The following is a 19,174-nucleotide window of genomic DNA, read 5'->3' as shown; positions in this document are numbered from 1 at the left end:
AGTTGCAGATCTCTTGACTAAAATATGCAACTTGTCCCTCAAAACGGCCAGGGTGCCAGAAGATTGGAGGATAGCAAATGTCATGCCTATCTTTAAAAAGGGAAAGAGGGGGGACCCGGGAAACTATAGGCCGGTCAGCCTAACACTTATACCGGGTAAGATGGTGGAATGCCTCATCAAAGATAGGATCTCAAAACACATAGACGAACAGGCCTTGCTGAGGGAGAGTCAGCATGGCTTCTGTAAGGGTAAGTCTTGCCTCACAAACCTTATAGAATTCTTTGAAAAGGTCAACAGGGATGCAGGAGAACCCGTGGACATTATATATCTGGACTTTCAGAAGGCATCTGACACGGTCCCTCACCAAAGGCTACTGAAAATCTCCACAGTCAGGGAATTAGAGGACAGGTCCTCTCCTAGATTGAGAACTGGTTGAAGACCAGGAAACAGAGAGTGGGTGTCAATGGGCAATTTTCACAATGGAGAGAAGTGAAAAGCGGTGTGCCCCAAGGATCTGTCCTAGGACCGGTGCTCTTCAACCTCTTCATAAATGACCTGGGTTGAGAACAGGGTTGAGCAGTGAGGTGGCAAAGTTTGCAGACGACACCAAACTTTCTGAGTGGTGAAGACCAGAAGTGATTGTGAAGAGCTCTAGAAGGATCTCTCCAAACTGGCAGAATGGGCAGCAAAATGGCAGATGCGCTTCAATGTCAGTAAGTGTAAAGTCATGCACATTGGGGCAAAAAATCAAAATTTCACATATAGGCTGATGGGTTCTGAGCTGTCTGTGACAGATCAATAAAGAGATCTTGGGTTGTTGGTGGACAGGTCGATGAAAGTGTTGACCCAATGTGCAGCGGCAGTAAAGAAGGCCAATTCTATGCTTGGGATCATTAGGAAGGGTATTGAGAACAAAACGGCTAGTATTATAATGCCGTTGTACAAATCTATGGTAAGGCCACACCTGGAGTATTGTGTCCAATTCTGGCCGCCACATCTCAAAAAGGATAGAGTGGAAATGGAAAAGGTGCAAAAGAGAGCGACTAAGATGATTACGGGGCTGGGGCACCTTCCTTATGAGGAATGGCTACGGTATTTGGGCCTCTTCAGCCTAGAAAAGAGGCGCCTGAGGGGGGACATGATTGAGACATACAAAATTATGCACGGGAAGGATAAAGTGGATAGAGAGATGCTCTTTACACTCTCACATAACACCAGAACCAGGGGACAACCACTAAAATTGAGTTCTGGGAGGACAGACAAAAGAAAATATTTCTTTACTCAGCGTGTGGTTGGTCTGTGGAACTCCTTGCCGCAGGGTGTGGTGACTGCATCTGGCCTGGATGCCTTTAAAAGGGGATTGGACAAGTTTCTGGAGGAAAAATCCATTATGGGTTACAAGCCATGATGTTTATGTGCAACCTCCTGATTTTAGAAATGGGTTATGTCAGAATGCCAGATGCAAGGGAGGGCACCAGAATGAGGTCTCTTGTTATCTGGTGTGCTCCCTGGGGCATTTGGTGGGCCGCTGTGAGATACAGGAAGCTGGACTAGATGGGCCTATGGTCTGATTCAGTGGGCCTTATGTTTATGTTCTTATGTCAGATACATAGGAGAGCTCTCCAGATCCAAGCTGGATGCAGGAGGGAGCAGGAGGTCAGGGTGGGGATTTGGGAGGGGGTGATGCACGGCCTAAGCGATTTGAGGGTGAATGTCTCCCCAGCTCACCTTTTCACCATCGAAGTATCGGAGATAGTCTGTGTCCAGCTTCACCCAGCGCTTCTGGTAGATGTAGGACCTAGAGGCAGTGGAGCCGGAAAGTGGGGATAATAAGGCAACTTGTGAACCGCCAGGACAGGCAGATTCTCTCAGTTCATGCTGGCACCCAAGGAGGCACCCAGGAGTGGTCAATCGGGAGAGTTCCAATTTTCTCAGCCCATGAGCTACGCGGACTGCAAAATGAAACTACGCAGGTGCTCTACAGGGGCTTTAAGGCACAGGTTTAGAGGGTGGTTTGCTCACCCTTGTGGAGGGTTCTTGTCCAGCCATCCTGCCTTGATGACGAGTGAGGGTTGGGTCACAGAGTTCGACCTGTCCATGCTGTCACTGTAGCCACTCGACAGAAAGGTGCTGGGACAGGGGGTGGCGTCATGCCAGTGGTGGTTGCTGTAGAGGAGACAAATACGAAACAAGGCACCCTTAGGAGATTCTGAAAAGGCCTGGCCCCTGGGGCAGCAGCTGTCCACAAACAGTGTTTGATGCCAGCTCCCAAGGCCTCAAAGTTCCAGCTTCCTCCTGGGATGTGGAGCAAGCCCTGAACATCCTTCCAGCCTTCCTGCTCTTTCAAGACAGCTGTGACCTGAGCAAAGTCTGCGGCAAACTCTACCAAGATCACAACGGACAGTGAAAAATGCCCACTGCTCACACACAGAGATACAGAATGAAAAGGACGGTCCTCACAGAGGGGGGGGTTCCTCCTTGTAATAATCCTCAATTAGCTCGTCCTCACTGAACAGGCTGCTGAACCGCATAGAGTGCCGGGTCGTGGGTGTGGCTTCCTCCTGCAGAGAGAAGATGCCAAGTGTCAAGTCAGGACTCCTGGGTCCAAGGGCTGCTGGGCACGCCAGAAGAGCTACTAAGCAGAGATCAAAGACTCAGCCATGGTCTCGCACCACAGCAGGAACTTGGGTGCTTCTCCCTACTTCTCTTTCCCTGGGTCTTCCTCCTCTCCCCATGACCAGATAACCCCCAGTCCTTCAGCCCCCATCCCCTCCCCCGCAACTCTCCTGATTTCCTCACATTTTGCTCCCCCTCCTTTGCCTCCTGTTTGGGCAGAGCCACTACAGGCCCCTTTGCCATCTGTGGACTTCCCCGGCTCCTTCCTTCTCCCTGAAACTGCTGATGTTAGGCTTAGCTGTGCGCGTGACCATTGTGGACACAGCACTGCAAGTTCTTTTTGAGTCTCCTTCCCAGTTATTGTATTTTTATGGCCACAAAAAAGCTCTCTCTCCCCCCCCCCATTTCACACCATCCCACACCATCCCGTGAGCAACTTCACTTGATCCCTGCCTGCACAAGTGATTTCCCTTATGGGCACATGTTGCACCTGACTTAGAGCATGCCCAGTAAACAGTGCATCCTATTCAGTTACTAAAGTCCCAGCAGAGGAAGCTAGAGCATCCTTCACCTGGAAGCAACAAAGGCACCAAGGTGCACAGACCCCTTCTCCTGCTATGCAGCGTCACGACTGAGTCACGACGCAGTCTCTGGAAGCTCGGCAATGATGTCGTGCATCACCCCCAAACTTCAGGGTTGCTGAGCTCCAGGCTGCCCAGAGCGCAACTTCAAGCTGCATGGCACCACAGCTGCAGAACTTGGCAAGAACTTTCACCACTTGGGAGAAGGGGATGTTCAGAAGACCACCACGTGAAATTCAAAGCACACAGAAGTACTACTGAGGGCAAGAGGCACTGCACTCAGCTCTACATCTACATCTAGCAGATTTCATTTGCAAAAGGCTTAGGAACCCTCTTTGTGCTCACCCCACAGGAAACCCTGCATGTCAGAAGCACAAGTGGCGCACCACTGCAAGTGGCCCACTGTGGCGATGCAGTGGCGCGCCTAAGAGGGAGGAGAGAGATGGGAGGGGCAGAGCAGTAGCTGCCCGTCCCAGTGGGAGCAGCACAGCAAAGGGGTGGGAGGCTTCAAAAGGCAGGCAAGGAAAAAGCTACAGGAGAAAGGAGAGAAAGGGAAATAGAGAGGGTGGAACAAAGAAGGCGGAGCAAGTGGGGGAAGAGGAGGCCTGCAGGGACAGAGGGAATGGCTGGGGAGGAGGAAGGAGACGCAGCCCAGGAAAGGAAGGGAAGAACACAAAGGGAGAGATGGGCAGCACCAAGAGAAAAGGGGAGAATGCAGGGGGCAAAAGGAACCCGTCCAGGCTCAGCAGGAAAAAGGACCGCTTGGGGTCGAGAACAGCTCCATTTTACAGAGCCCCCCAGTCACATCTAAAAACTTTCCTTGCCCAGGACACCTCCTCATTTCAGACCTTGGAGCCTGCAGCACCTGAAGGTTTTGTTGGTGCTTTCATTATGTTATGAACGATGATATTTCATGCACTCTGTCTTCTGCTGGTTGCTTTCAATTCTTTAAGTATTTTTAACAGTTATCTGCTTTTAACACTTTGTTTTGTATTTTATAGTTTGATTTGAATTGTATGTTCTCTCAATGTTGTTCTGAGCCACTTTGGGTGCTTTGGGTGCCTTTATTCAAAAACTGAATAAATACTTTAAAAAGAGGTGGGGAAGGACTTGCCCTCTTGGAGGCTGGCAGAGACTGACTCTCATGGGCAGGGGTCCCCCAGACCCATGCAACACCCCACAGAGAAAGGAGAAGAGTTGCAAGGCCGTCCATCCAACAGGGGGCGGGCCTTCCAGCAGCTGGATCAGTGGGTGCTGAGGTCCCCCCAGGCACGTCCAAGCCACCCGTCATGGACAGGGTCACGGTGAGAGGGGCAGGTGATCAGCACCCCCAGAAGAACTTTTGGGAGCCTCTATAAAAAGGGAAAGGGGAAAATTTCCCAGTGGCAGGAAGTGTGAACAGAGGGCTGAAGCGCAGCCCCCTCTCTGGGGTCAGGTGTCCTTATTTGGAGCCTGAAGCCATTGCCCCTAACCATAAATGTTGTACCCCAAGCCTATGATGTTCATCCCAAGGGAGATGCATGGGGGGGGAGGGAGACTCCCACATAGTGATCTCTGCATATGAATTAAGTAAGAAGGAAAAGGGTGGTCTCTACAGTTCATGCGTCACAGCAGGGACCACCTATAAAGGGACACCCCCCCCCCATTTGCTACTGAAACAACTAATTCACAGCTCAAAAAACAGTGTCTGCTGCCCAATACATTGGGGGAGGTGCATTCTGACTGAGCAAAATGTTTGTAAATGATTAACCTAATCTATAAAATCAGTTAAATGTTGCAGCCCTGCACAAAAGCATTCTGGCACTGCAAACAGGAGAACACTTTGAAATGGCCGCCACTGTCAATCAGTCAATAACATGTGAGGCCAGGAAAGTCAAAAATCCCCCACTGATGTGCCAAGGCAGAAAGGGAGAGGCTTGTGACAGGAGAGGCCTCCTTCAAGCTGAGGTTTCTCTGTCCTCCCCATTCGACTGGCGCTCAGTTCAACAGGATGTTGAGCAAAGGCTCAGCCCTCTATTTATAGCAGCGGGAACTATTGCGCATGCAGAGCTCTTCGTGAAAAGTCGGGTTTGCTGCTTCAGTGCAAAGAGATCGGACTGCCCAGCAGCAGGGGCAGAATGAGTGCAGAGAGGGTGGGGGAGTTGCCAGGCTCTGCATGCCGGCAGCATGGAGGCAGGGCAGAGTCCACGGCAGGACAGAGAGAGAGGAGGTCTCACCTGCCTCACTATAGACAAAGCCAGCTGCCCAGGCTCTGGGTACCTGTCAGGTCATGTCTCCGAGGGGAGGAGTCTGAAACAACTCCAGCAACTCCTTTCTCCCAGACATGCATCACCAATGATTTCCCTCCTGTCCTCCTTGCTTCTTGGACAAACACAGGAAGATTGGGCGGGGGGGCAAAGCCAGAAGATGAGAGGGTTCCTTCTCCTCAAGGGCCCTGATCCAGGGGAACTACTTTGTCAAAGGACCACTGAAGGAAGTCAGGAATGAGCTCAAAAGTAGCACAACACAAAAACCGAAAATCGAAATGGAACAAACATGCTGCAGGAGAAGTGAAAGCATGCTCCCAAATCCCAGAGCCATTTCACTTGCCATATTCCATAACATTATGCTCCAGCTATTTCAATACAATGTTTTTTACACATTTTTAAGCTATGCCCAAAGCCTGCAGGATAGGGGATGCCCCGAAACAGTTCTACTCAAAAGTAAGTCCCATGTATCTGGCCAAGAAACCTTATGAACTGAAGCAGACAGTTTGATGGGGGTTGGCCTGGGGCTGTCTTAGCACAAGGCAGGAGTTCACACCATTTATCATAGAATCATAGAGTTGGAAGGGGCCTAACAAGTCAACTATTTTCTCCACTCCATTTTTTGTCTGTGGACCTTTGAACCCAGAATGGGTCTGGCACTCACTCACTCGACTCACCTGGTCACTCATTTCTTCTCTCGGCACGTCTGTTTCCTCATCAAACAGGGGGTCCTCATAATCAGAATCATCTGTAGAGACACACCAAGAGAGGGGTGAAGAGCACCGAGAAGGAGGTGCTGCCTCCAACCCCCCCATGTCAGGTCCTCAGCAGTCCCTGTCTCCCCCAACTCACAATGGCTTTCCATCCCTGCCACCCAACAGTCATCCCACTAGAGCAGGGGTATCAAACTTGTTTCATACAGAGGGCCAAAGCTGGCACTCATGGTGCCTGCTAAGAGTCAAAAATGATGCCATTAAGCAGAAAGCGACATCATTAATTAGATGATGGTCATAAATAAGCACTTTGTTCTCACATAGAAACTCATTAGCTGCAAATGACAGAAGAGAAAATGTGCAAATCTCATTCATATTTTCAAGATATGAGAAAGCCCAACTATCAAGCTGGGAGAGACCAACTATAATGAGGGCAGGATAAATGGCTTCCGGGGGCTGCATTCAGCCCACGGGCCTTATGTTTGACACCCCTGCACTAGAGACTCCAGGGACGGACCCTGAGACCTTGAAAAGAAGGGGGTCTGATGCTGCTGAGATGTGACTGCTGACCACTCAGAGACCATTTAGGGTGCCTAAGAGGGCAGCCGCCACTTCTGCAGGTGCCACAGAATGACAAGGACTGCATCCAACGAACAAAATCTTCGGTCAACAACTGAGTTGCAACTGACTAATTGATCAGATTAAATATCTAGACATTTTCTCAAGACAAAAACAATTGTTCTGAAGAGAAAAGCACACTCCTTTCTTTTTGGAGGGCACAGATCTCTGTTGCAGCAGATGCCGCCTCAGATGAGGCGCCTCCTCGTGTGTGAGAAGGAAGGGGGCTGCCTCTTCCAAGATGGTGCCTGCTACCTGCAGGTTCTTAAAGTACCTTTGTTGCAGGTGCCTTTTAGCAGGCATGCAACGGCCAACAGGCAGAGGCACTCCATATCCGACTGACATTTCATAGCTGAGGCCTGCAAAACAACCAGAAATCCCAGCAGATCAAAACAACTTGAATTTCAAGGGCAGAGGTTGCATTCAAACTCTGAATGGCAACACTTGGGAAGACAACGACAGTTCCAAGGATTTCTGCGTGTTCTCTTCAGCTCTGTTCTTGCCTGGTCCTGTGAGGCTGGTTCCACTCACCAAACGCCGGCTGCAAGAAGAGGGTGGGCTTGGAAGGCTCCTTGGCTGTGCCATGCAGATCCAGGGACTTTGGACAGGGGAAAAGGGCACCACAAACTTCAGCCGGCTCCTCTGGGCCTTGGGATTCATCCTTCACAGGAAGGCTGTGACAAGACACCAGGCGTCAAACAAAGCTGGTATCTTCCCTTCTCAGATCCCAAAGAGCTCAGCCAGATTCCCTGCAGCCTGCCTGCTCTGCATCAGTCCGATGGCATGAAGCCAAGACCGCATGGAGGCAGCAGCAGCCCCTGGAGCCTGGCACAGGCCTGCAACCAGGGACTCCTCCCCATCTCTCCCTCCCCCTTGACACTGTAAGAGGCTGGAGGTCAGGAGTTGCTCTCTCAGACACCTAGGACGCCCCTCCCCCTGCTGGTTGCCTCCCTCTGACTACTGAGCTTATATTTTCCCTACAAGCTACAGCCAAATGGTTAAGATATAAGAACAGCCCCACTAGATCAGGCCAGAGGCCCACCTAGTCCAGCTTCCTGTATCTCACAGCAGCCCACCAAATGCCCCAAGGAGCACACCAGATAACAAGAGACCTGCATCCTGGTGCCCTCCCCTGCAGCTGGCATTCTGACAGAGCCCACAAGACCACTCGGGCCCCCTCCCAAGAATACCTGGGAACTGCTGTCGTGCAACAGCAATGCATCTTTCTAAACCAATTCATGGAGGAGAGCTCTACCCACCGCTATCAGTCATTATGAATAAATGGAGCCTCCAGGAGCAGCATACTCTGAATGAAGTATACTCTGGGGTACAAACCATGGGAGTGAAGGTGGGAGGGGACTGCCTTTCTGCCCTGCTGGCATCTGTCTGGCCACAGCTGGAAACAGAATACTGGACCAGAGGCACTGAGGCTCCTCACATGATGCTGGATATTCTCTCCTGGGGCAGCAATTAAAACCCCAAACTCCTCCTTCACATGCCTCAGACAGCAGCCATTTCCAGGAATTTGGGGACAGGAGGGAGAGCCATGATGGCTAAACTGTTTTGAAAAGCTTGCAACACAGAGGTGTCCAGAGGCTTACATCAATCACACTGATTCAGAGATCATGGAAAGGGGGAGACAAGTGAGGCGGAATCCTGGCTGGCAAGAGGTTCCAAAGGTGAGCAAAAAGGGAGGCTACTGAGACCCTCCCCCTGATTGGTACCTAGTGCTGCTGCCACCCCAATAATGTTTGTTTGGCCCTCCTGGTCAGTCTCGCTGCAGACAGAAAACCCAGCAGAAATTAGTTCCCTGTTTTGCGGCTACTTCCCTCTTGCTTCCTTCCAGGCTCTGCAAACTGTACGAGAAATAGGCATTGATTTGCTTACTCTCAGGACGCCGCCTCTGGGGAATTCCTCTGAGCACAGCAAAAATAAATCACTGGGGTTTGTTTTGCCTTTGGACTTAAACCAGCCTCTGGCTGAGGGCCCACCGGGTTCCAGAAGAGGGCTTGAAAGTGAGAGTTGAGCCCCCTCCAAAGAGCTGTGAAGTCAGGCAGGGCCACCCCAGCTGATACAGCACCCAGGAGTCTTCCTTCTCCCCCTCAGCACATACACACATCCTTCCTGAGGTCCAGACCTCCCTTTACCTTTAAGAATGGCAAAGCCAGGGCTGCATTTGAAGTGGGTGCGGGTCTGCCCTGGAGCCTATTTTTAAAAGCCAGGACTCTGCAGCCTGTGGCAAGAGTGCCTCTGAGAATGGGCAGAGCTCCTCTTCTGCACTAGAGAGTAACCATCATCTCCCAGGATCAAAGGGGCAGGCCTCCTAAGAACTGCACCTCCTGTTTCTTCCTCCTGCTGCTTTGCCCTTTGGGCAGATACCAGAATGTGGGTGAGGAAGCCAAATGCCAGCGTGCCAGCTCCTTCCCACCCCACCACAACGGCCAGTTCCAACAGCATATAACGCTGCTGTTTGAAAAGCTTCCGATGTGCTCCAAGAGCAGCTCAGAGCACCAGGCCTGTAAAACCCTAAACTGAATATTTAAGGGATTGCCGACTCCTGCCCCCCCCCCGCCCGCCACCCTGCCAGCCCTTGAGGTCTGCTACAGAGACCCTGCTCCACATTTGTGCAGGGGTGGGGAGGCAAGCGACAAGGCCTGTGGAATTCCCTCCCTCAGGAGGCCTGCTGAGGCCCTATCTGCTTAGGTCGGTTTCTAATTTGTCCCCCAAATGCTGGTTTTTATTCAGTCCTGCTACCGATTTGTGCTTTCACAAGGTGATTGAGCTGCATTTTTGCTGGTTATTTCTTTTCACTGCATTTTTTACTTGCCACGTTGGGGGTTTGCCAAGGAGTGGCTGGACTGTTGGGCTGGCACTTGCTCTACCCTCAGCACAGTCCAATTAGCCATTGTGGAAGGCTACGCCTCCTATTCACCTTTGTTAAGTGCTCTTAAACAGGAAACTGCTGCTGTGGCCACTTTAACCCATTTCTGCCTGGCCCACAGGTGTACACATTTTGGTTCCTGTTGCATATATGCATCATTGGGCAGAAATGGCTTAATGATATGCCAGAAGCCAGGCATAGGTACATCCAGTACGGGAGGCTATAATACGTGTCTGAGAAAGCAAAGAGTCTCCTAGATGATAACACTGGGGCAATTTATTTCTTTAAGAGATTTATAACCCGTCTTTCCTGCCTCTATCCAAGAAAAAGTCTCTGCTTGTTCTGGAGACAAATTGGAAGAAATAGCATCTTAAAAGAGCACCACAAACACAGGACCAGGCCAGGATCCGATCTGGCTCACCGGATGCCTGCTGGCCAATCCGAATCATCATCTGTGAATTCAACATCCTGGTTTAGAAACAAACAGTCTTCTCAGAAACAAACAAGTGATTTCATAAGGCAACAAGCCTCTTTGTTAGACTAAAAAGGTGTCCAGGGACTGATTCAGAAGATCCTTTTCCAATACTTTTAAAGCTGATTTATCAGGAGGTGTGGAGGGGCAACTAAGGAAACGGAATTTTCTGCAGCACTAGAGGAGAGACCAGAACCTGGACAGAAGCACTGGACAGAAGCACCCTATCATGTAGGGTGGGGGCAGGAAAAAAAGTAATGTCCAAACTGGCCACAGGATTGATCAGGCAGCAGACTTCTGAAAAGAAATGGTATCATTTCTAATATAAGCACATTAACATAGCAGATGGCCAGCACTACATTGAAAGAGGCATCCCTCTCGCACACAGGTAGGAAAAACTCTCCTGCCTCCTACGACACAGGTCCTGCAGAGGTGTGATGGGAAACCCTGGTTGACAACTCTACAGATAAGCCCTGAAGAGCTGCAAGTTTCTGCTCTCCTTTCTCCTACCTCCACTCAGCTCTACCACTCAAGTTGCTGTGATATCACCTGGTTTCCTTAAAGCACAGGTCGCATGGAGACAGGAACAGTGGTTTAAGTCTGGCTCCAAACCAGGATGTGAAGTCAACTTCAAATTCTGGTTTCACATCCTGTATTGGAAACTGGAGTTATGCCATAGTTCCGGGCTTGGCACAAGTTGCAGAGCCATGGTTTAAAAGACTCTGAGGGCGCAGTCCTAACCCCTTATGTCAGTGCTTTCCAGCACTGGCATAGCGGTGCCAATGGGATGTATGCTGCATTCTGCAGTTGGGTGTCACTCACAGAGTCCTCCTCAATGTAAGGGAATGTTTGTTCCCTTACCTTGGAGCTGCATTGCCCTCATGTCAGTGCTAGAAAGCACTGACATAAGGGGTTTGGATTGTGTCCACAGTCACACAAATGGAGGCAGGTGAGGTGGAAAGGGGAAAGCACCCCATGGTTCCTGGCTGTGGCACTTCAGGGCATGTTGAGAGCCATGGTTTTCAACAGGAAACCATGGTTTCCCACGACATTTGAACTAAGTCACATTCACGTATCTCAAGACAAAGAAAGGGTGCCTATTTCAGAACTATTGTTTTTAACCAAATAAAAATTTGAATCACTTAATCAAGCAGCTATATGATTAATAAACAAATATTTCTTTAACTGGATGAAACCCTGCTAAATTCTAATCCATAACTCTAAGCCAGTCGTTTTCAATCTTTTTGAGCTCATGGCAAACTGAGAAAGTGCTAAAATTGTCGAGGCACACTTTCAATTTTTTTGAGAAGGCACACCACACTGCTGGCCAGGGGCTTCCATCACCCAACAGCCCTACTAATATGACCCTCCCACAAACTCCCATGGCACACTGTCCATGGAACATCAATGTGCCACAGCACATTGTTGAAAAGGGCTGCTCTAAGCCAATATGCTTAAATAAGATGAAATGGGCTATTCCCAAATCATCTACAGAGTAATGGAAAAAAATCCCAAACCCCAGAATCTGCACTTTGCAGGAGGGCTCCCCCATCCTCCCAATTTTCGAATGCTGCTCCTTATTAAAGACTTCCCATGAACATCCAACAAGAAGGGTTTTGACTTCCATGAACATGTCTCAGAGAATGCCTGGCTGACATTCTCAGTCTTCTAAACTTGATCAAAATTGTAGGATTCTGAAATGAATTTGGGTTCACTTTACTCATACTGGAGCAGAGGCTCAACAGAACTGAATATGCACTCACCCTCTTTGCCACATGAGCAGACCACTCTTTGCCCACCCCTCCCTTTGAAAGTTGCAGACAGCTAACCCAAAAATAGCAGAACCAGGGCCAAAAGCTTTAAGGAGGCAAGGTGAGCCATTTCAGGAGAGCAGGAAGGCAGGCAGCCCGCAGACTGAGGATGGTGGCCACACAAAGGCTCTCCGCTCCTGTGGAGGAACCACCTTCTACACTGTGCACTCAGCCCCTTGCTTGACAAACCCACATTTTCTAAGAGCTCACAACTCTCTGTAAAACTTTAAAACTTTCTGCATTACCTGAGGAAAGTGGAGGAGGCCAAGGAAGTGATACCATCATGGAGCTCCAGACTCCAAAATGCCAGCCAGGCAAAAAGGAGAAGGCGCTCACAAAGCACCTTTTTTGTTTCAGCTCTTCCCTTGGAAACCTGCCCTGCAGCTTTTCCTCTCTGCCTCCTTCTGGCAAATTAAAAAAAAAAAAAGAAAGAAAATCTGGAGAAGGCGGAGGCAGAGGGCCAGTTAGGCTGGGCTTGGCAGACACCACCAATATTTGCAACCAGCTTTTGTGCATTTCTCTCGCAAAGCACTTCCTGATCAGGACTTCCGGAAAACCCCAGACGGAACAGTGCAAAACTCAAGATCAAGAAGAAAAAAGAGCAGCAAACCACCCAGAATCCATCACCAGAAGGCAGAGACTTCCTCCTGCCAGACAAACCTACTGCAGCTGCACAGAAGAGGCGGGCAAAGCTGGGCAACTGGCAAACAAGCCCAGAGCAGGGCGACACATCACTCCCGCAAGGCAGGGCTCTCTTTGAACCATTCTGCAAACCTTTGTGAATCCCCGATTCTCAAACAGTGAGAGTGCTTTGGTTGAGCAAACTTGCTTCGGTGAGTTCTATTCTGAAATGCTTTACCCAGTTCTGCTACAGTTCCTGCCTCTTTTTGGACTGGCCCCTGTCCCAAGGAGCATGCAGTCTGGATTCTGAGAGCAGAGGAGGCAGTAAAGAGAAGAGAGGCAACAAAGAAGGTTACGGTAACAACGGGTGCATTCATTGGCCTCTGAAGAAGCAGGAAAAAAACTAGAATCTTGTGGCAGCTTCAAGACTAGGAAACATATTGCCAGCTTTTCTGAACCAGAGCCCACGTCCTCAGAGGCAGGACATCTCGGCCCACCTCTGGCTCAGAGTCATGCTCCTGTGCAGGACACAGACAGGGAGAGAGCACACAGCCTCAAAACACAGAAAAACCAGAAAGGACCCCAACAGTGCCACGAGATGCAGGTCTACTTAGAGTCATTGTCCTGTGTACAGTGGCATTTCTGCCAGGCGGGCACACAAAGGACGGAAGCTCCAACTCACAGTTCACAAATCACAACAGGCAGTGCTGCAGGAGGGCGGCCAAGTTCCGGCTCCCCACGGTTTTCCCTTGCCTTACTCTCTCTAATTCTAATCTTGCAAGGTCCAATTTCTGCATGATCTACTCTTGTGACTGAGTTGCAAAGAGGAAGAGCTTGCAGGCTCTCAAATGGGGTTTTGCTATGCTCTGTTTGTGCCTATGGGGAGCTATGATGAGCATCACCAAGTGTGTCACAAACTGTGCCAGCAGGGCACGCGTGTGACTCTCGCACAGCCTCTCCCCCTTCCCTCCCTGAAGCCCAGATGTACATCCTGTACTGCAACCACTAACTACACCCCAAGTGGCTCCCTTGACACCCTTGTGAGGCTCTGCCCAGTGCCCCCTCCATGCTGTGCTGTGCTGCACTGCCAGACCTGGAGTAGACCTGGTAGGTTTCCATGCCATGGCTTTTGTTCAATGCATGCCAGGCTGGCTTGAGGCCGTACTGAGTTTCATTCACCCCAGGGTGCTGCATGTTCTTTCATTCCATTATTTCATTGTTAGATTCCCTGTACGTTTCACTCTTTGTATCTTGTACTACTCTGCATCTTTCGTTTCTTTCCGCTCAAAACTGCCATGGGCAACCTGGCTGGAAGGGCAACAGGTGCTGGAAGAGGAACCACAGGTGAACAGAGCCGCCCAGTACAGTCCATGAGTGTGTATATATAAGCTAATCCCCACCAGTAGGGGGCATTGTCACCCATCTCTTTGCTGGTTTAAGATCTGTGGGTTTCCTTCTCCTGTTTTGACTGGACCTCACATGGGCATTTTTCCCTGTCTTCCTGTTCTGCCTGCGCAAGAAGGGCTGCAGTTCTTTCCTTGTGGCAGTCAGGTTCTTAACAAAACTCAGCTCTGCTGTGCATAAGACAGCTAGACTCCCTTAGCTCTGCTAACAATAGGGACATTTTTAAACAATACTATTAAGGTTGCAATGCTATGCGGATCTGTTTCTGGGGCAACTGCCTGTAGGAATGAATTGTCTGTCCCCAGATGCATCGCTAGGGTTTCTACCACACCCATGATGGACTTCCTCCCATAACAGATCATACAGAATAAATGACAAGATCATATACACAACCTTAATGCAGTGGCATCACTAGGTAACCCCCATCAGCTTTATTTATTTAAATATAGAACAGTACAGGTTACTTAACAAATCAGTAACAAACAAAAAAACCAGTGGCCAGCTTGAGGACACTTACACATCTGAAAAAGAGTTCTGGCCTTAGTTCTGATACATGGGAATGAGAGCTGACTCGTATTCAAACCTTATTGGTTCCCTGCTGTGTCATAACAACACCGCACTGGCTCTCAGAACAATCAGTCTCATTGGTCAGTTCTGAGTTGAGCAAATCCACTTTTTGTTATATAAGGCAATTGCGTTTTCTTTTTCTGGTGTTTTGACTATAAGTTGTGGTAGAATACAGATATTTAAATGTGGTTTTTCTTTATTGCCTTCTGCATTACATTATGCATCAAATGATACATAACATGAATACCAAAGAGTTTCAAAATTTTGGCAACAGTGGTGTCACACCCTCAAGAGGGTCACTATGTGTGGTCTGCACCCCTCTCCCCAGAGACACCATTGTCAGTTCCTCTTCCTCCACCAGCTCTGCTGGACAATTCAATTAGTACAGGCAGTTGCCCTAGAAACCAAGCCACAGATCCAGCAAGAGTTTTTCAGCTATTTTCAACAGCTGTCCTCTAAACTCCCCTGGCACAGCTGTGGACCTTTCGCAGCACTCCAGTTGACAATTGCTGACCTGGAACAGGCTCACTGATGTTTTAGGCATCAGGTTCAAACTGTTTCATTCACTTTTAATTGACAAAGGCAGATTTTTCTTATTTGTTAAATTTTTGCTGTTTCTAAAATTTTACTGTTCTTCTCACTGATTGGTATTTTATTGCCGTTTTATACTGCGTCTTCTGCCGACTTTTTAAATCTTGAATTTTAGAATAATTAGTGAAGTTTTATATTGTCTTCTTTGTAACTAGAAGCAGCCATGTTAATTTTTTGGGAACAAAAAGGAAGGGCATAAGCTCATCATAAATTCAATGAATTAAAAGTCCCCCCAAAAAGACAAAGTTGGCACCAGTCACCTGGGACTCTGGCACCTTCTGCCCCCTTAGCTGCTCCAGGAACATTCTGGCAGAGGGGAAGCCCTTGGAGGGAGAATTGGCCAGCTGCAGCACCATCCAGTCACAGCCAAAGCTGGGACTGCTACCCTTTAGCCAGGGGAACCAAGAAGGGCCTGGTGGGCTGTAGATGACATTTGCTTCAGGCCTCAGTCCAAGCAACATGCCCAACCAAGCAGCAACACAGGCTTGCCTCACCTGAGCCAGAATCTGACCACTAGCCTGCCTGCAACAACATCTGTCTGACTCTTGCCTGCCTGATCTGGGACCACCAGCCATCTTTGGATTTATGATGTCTTCCAGCCACCCTCATCAATAGCAGCAGCCTGGGTTCTGAAGCTCCAGCTGCACTCTGCACAGGCTCTGACTTCCATCTCCTCCCTCCTACCCGTACAAGGTGTTCCCATTTGCGAAGTCCACAGGGGTCCATTTCCTGTTTTTGAGGAGTTGCTTCAGATCATTCTGAGTGGCTCCCATCACTTGAGGTGATGCAGCAACCAGGCTGGATAAACCTGTGGCCTCGCGCAGCACTGGAAACCCTAGACAGGGACGTTCCTGCTAGCTATGAAGGTGCAGGTTATTGAGCAGAAGAGAATCCACTTTCTTTCAGATTCTGAGTCAACAGATGCAATGGAATGGGTCCGACACTAGATGGCAGCATTACACCAGAAATAGGCTTCAAAAGAGCTTGCTCTGCCTCTGTTAAGTCTCCCTTTTTTTCCTGTGTACCTGGGGTTTCCCAGAAATGGCCATCAATGCTGCAATACCCGTCACTCTTCCCTTGGAAGAATTGCGACAAAGGTGTGAGCTGTGGCCCAGGAACTCCAGCTGCACCTTAGGCAAGCCTCCGTTTCTCAGCCTCCAATCACATCTGCAATGGAAGACAGAACTCCTGGCCTACCTTACAGGCCCGTTGTGAAGAAAACCATCTTCTTGGATCAGGCAAAGAGTCCCTCTAGTTTGACATCCTGCCTCCTACAGTACCTGGCCACAAACACACAAAGCTGTCTGCCTTACAGTCCACAACGCAGTGCCTGGATGTTCTGAGGGCAGGTGTGGTCAGGAACAGCTCTGACCAGCTTTTTAAACATTTTAATTTTAAAAAAAGAAAAAAAAACACCAGTCTCAGTGCAGTTTCTTGGAGGACTCGACTTCTGACTTCCCTCGAGCGAGAAACTACCTCCCTCCATTTATTCCTATAACAAGAATTGCCTTTCTTCCCAATGTTACCCTTAATTACATTTTCCACCATTGCCTCAATAAGATGTTGAGCCAATTACAGTGTCAGTAATTTACCAGATCCTCCAGATTCCTTTTAAAAAAATGGGTGTTACATCTGCCCCCTGCTGGTGATCATCACCAACTGCCTGGCCCATCTCAGTGTAAGCAGAACCTGTCCATTCCCACAGGCTCAGCTTGTTCCAAAATGCTCCCCGGGGTGATGTTTTCCTGCTTGGAAGAGGACTCCATTCTCTTTTATCCTGATTTCACAACTACTGCTGCCTCAATGACAGTTTTACTCTTTCCTTGCGCGGTGAATTCCATGGACTAATTGTGAGTAGTCTGCATGCAGGTGTAACTGGAGCAGAACAGCTTTTGATTCACTGCTGTTCTGGAGTCACACATACTAACAGGTGGTCACAGCAACTCCAGCCTCTTTTTGTCTCAACCCTCAGAGGGGTTTTGGGGTCCTCTGCGGTCCCCTGAAATCCCTCCACCCAACACTGCTCCAATCTCCTCGTACCCAGCTCAAAAATCCAAGCGTGCCCCGGCACCAGCCACTTCTTTCCACAAACCTGTGCCCCCATTCTTGGCAACAAGTAGCCCATTCAAGAGAGAGTTTGGCCCCAACGCCTCTATGGCATTATGCTCACCTGGCTGTCACTTTCTGGGGTCCGACCCTGGGGGGCAGCTCGGGAGGACGGCTGGGCACAGGGGGGCCCCTCTGAGAGAGGGCTTTGCTCTCTGGCTGATGGCGCTTGGCAGGCAGAGGAGGTAGTGGAGGCTTCACCATCTCTTCCAGGCAGGACGTGTTTGGACTCAGCCTCTCTCCAGTCAGCTGCAATGAAGGCAATGGAGAAGTGAAGTCCAACAGGGAGGCCGATTCACAGGAAGGCACCACGGGAGCCTCGGAGACAGCAGAGGATGAAAACTTCACTGGGGGGCGGCAGCCCACTCTGGGAGGGATGGGTGGCGGGACAGGGTGGAGGCCTGTGGCAGTGGGCTCCGACTCCCACTGAGGTGGCTGTTTCTCACCAGCTGTGGCCACACAGTCACTTTTGGCCTCCTGCTCCTCTGGAGAAGCAGCAGTTCCTGAGGAAGCACGAAAGATGTGGCGCCTCATTGGGACTGGCCTCCTTGGAGGCAGTTTGGGGCCCTCCATGGCTGGCAGAGCCTCTGTAAAGGCTTTCAGGAGCCCAGAAAGGATGCGCTTCCGGTGACCCGGCAGCAGGACTCCCAGGTGGGTCAGCGCCTCGTCTGTCAGGTGCTGGCAGTCCGAAACACAGTTGAGCTCGTGCCGCTCAAAGTTCTCAATGTACTGGTCGAGGTGCAGGGCCCGGAGCCACTCGGCCATGGGCAGGGACGCCCCTTCCGCCATGGCGCTGAGGGAGCCCAGCAACGGGGACTGGCCTGGGCTCAGTTCATTGCTCTGCCTCCTTCTGTTTGCAGGATCCAAAATGGCAGCCACTACTGTGGAAGGAAGCACAAAAAAGCTCGTCAGTGGATTTGTATTTGTTGACTGCACGAATGGGGCACCCAACCGGCATCCAAGGAAGACTTGTTTTGACACATGAGCCCCCACACAATCCATGACTCAGGCAGATGAAGGAACTCATGTGGCCATCTGAACCTGCTTGTTCTCTAAGGGCCTCCACAGAGGCCTTGCTCCAGGTGCCGCCACCATCAGGGATAGGCCACTGAAGGCCGGGCCTCTCCACAGGAGCAGCTCAGTTTTGAAAGACACTCTCTGAGGCCACTCACCAACGCCACCACATTTTGGGACAAGACACTCTTATTTAACCAAGCTGTCAATGACCCTTGTTGGCGAGTGTTTTCAGGGGTGCTCACACTTTTTTGGCTCGAGAGCTACTTTGAAACCCAGCAAGGCCCGGAGATCTACCAGAGTTTTATTTACAATGTTCGCGCCATCATAACATATAACATTTATGTGTACAATGTATGTTGGTGTACCTTGAGCCCCACTGAGTATAACAGGACTTACTCCTGAGTAGACATGCCTAGGATTAGGCTGTGAGGCTGCAATCCTAGCCACACTTACCTGGCAGTAAGCCCCATTGAGTACAATGGGCCTTACTCCCGGTGTTTCCTCCCAGAGGCACCTGAAGGGGGGGGTCGGCACTCCGCGATCTACTCATTTTGCCTCGCGATCTACCGGTAGATCGCGACCCACCTATCGAGCACCCCTGGTTTAACTGCTTGCTGTTTCCAATTCTGTTAGGTTTTCCTTACACTGTTTGACCCTCCTGGTCTTTACTTTTTCCTACATGCATTACATCTCCTGTTTTTTGTTGTAAGCAGCCTTGGAAATTCCACAGATAATTATCATTTTCTCTGATAGTGAACTCGGGTGATGGAAGACCCATAAGTTTATATGCAAAGAAGGGCTACGTAAGAGTAAGAATGTGATTTCTGCTATCTGAAAACACAGAAGAAGTTTGTAAGCTGAAAGAATTCAACAAAACCACAAGAAATGGCACTTTGAGCTTCCTAGACTATTCCAGATGCACAACAAAGC

At 49.8% G+C, this 19,174-nt stretch overlaps 1 protein-coding gene across 3 annotated transcripts in view; it reads right to left on the bottom strand.

The window, feature by feature from the left end:
• The window catches only part of ARAP1 (ArfGAP with RhoGAP domain, ankyrin repeat and PH domain 1), a 103,999-nt gene that overhangs the window by 48,442 nt on the left and 36,383 nt on the right, over nt 1-19,174 (bottom strand). For all 3 annotated transcript variants that reach the window (XM_066620210.1, XM_066620212.1, XM_066620211.1), the window contains 6 exons: nt 17,292-18,108; nt 7,306-7,448; nt 6,121-6,191; nt 2,461-2,561; nt 2,023-2,166; nt 1,729-1,798 (listed from right to left, as the gene is read on the bottom strand). In XM_066620210.1, coding sequence (XP_066476307.1) covers nt 1,729-1,798; nt 2,023-2,166; nt 2,461-2,561; nt 6,121-6,191; nt 7,306-7,448; nt 17,292-18,016 — 1,254 coding nt within the window. In that variant the 5' untranslated portion in view covers nt 18,017-18,108. The remainder of the gene's footprint in view (nt 1-1,728; nt 1,799-2,022; nt 2,167-2,460; nt 2,562-6,120; nt 6,192-7,305; nt 7,449-17,291; nt 18,109-19,174) is intronic.

Source organism: Tiliqua scincoides, chromosome 3 (genome assembly GCF_035046505.1).
Source record: "Tiliqua scincoides isolate rTilSci1 chromosome 3, rTilSci1.hap2, whole genome shotgun sequence".
Taxonomy (NCBI): Eukaryota; Metazoa; Chordata; class Lepidosauria; order Squamata; family Scincidae; genus Tiliqua; species Tiliqua scincoides.
Note: the sequence above shows the minus strand (reverse complement) of the source record. Positions and strands in the feature narration are given on the sequence as shown.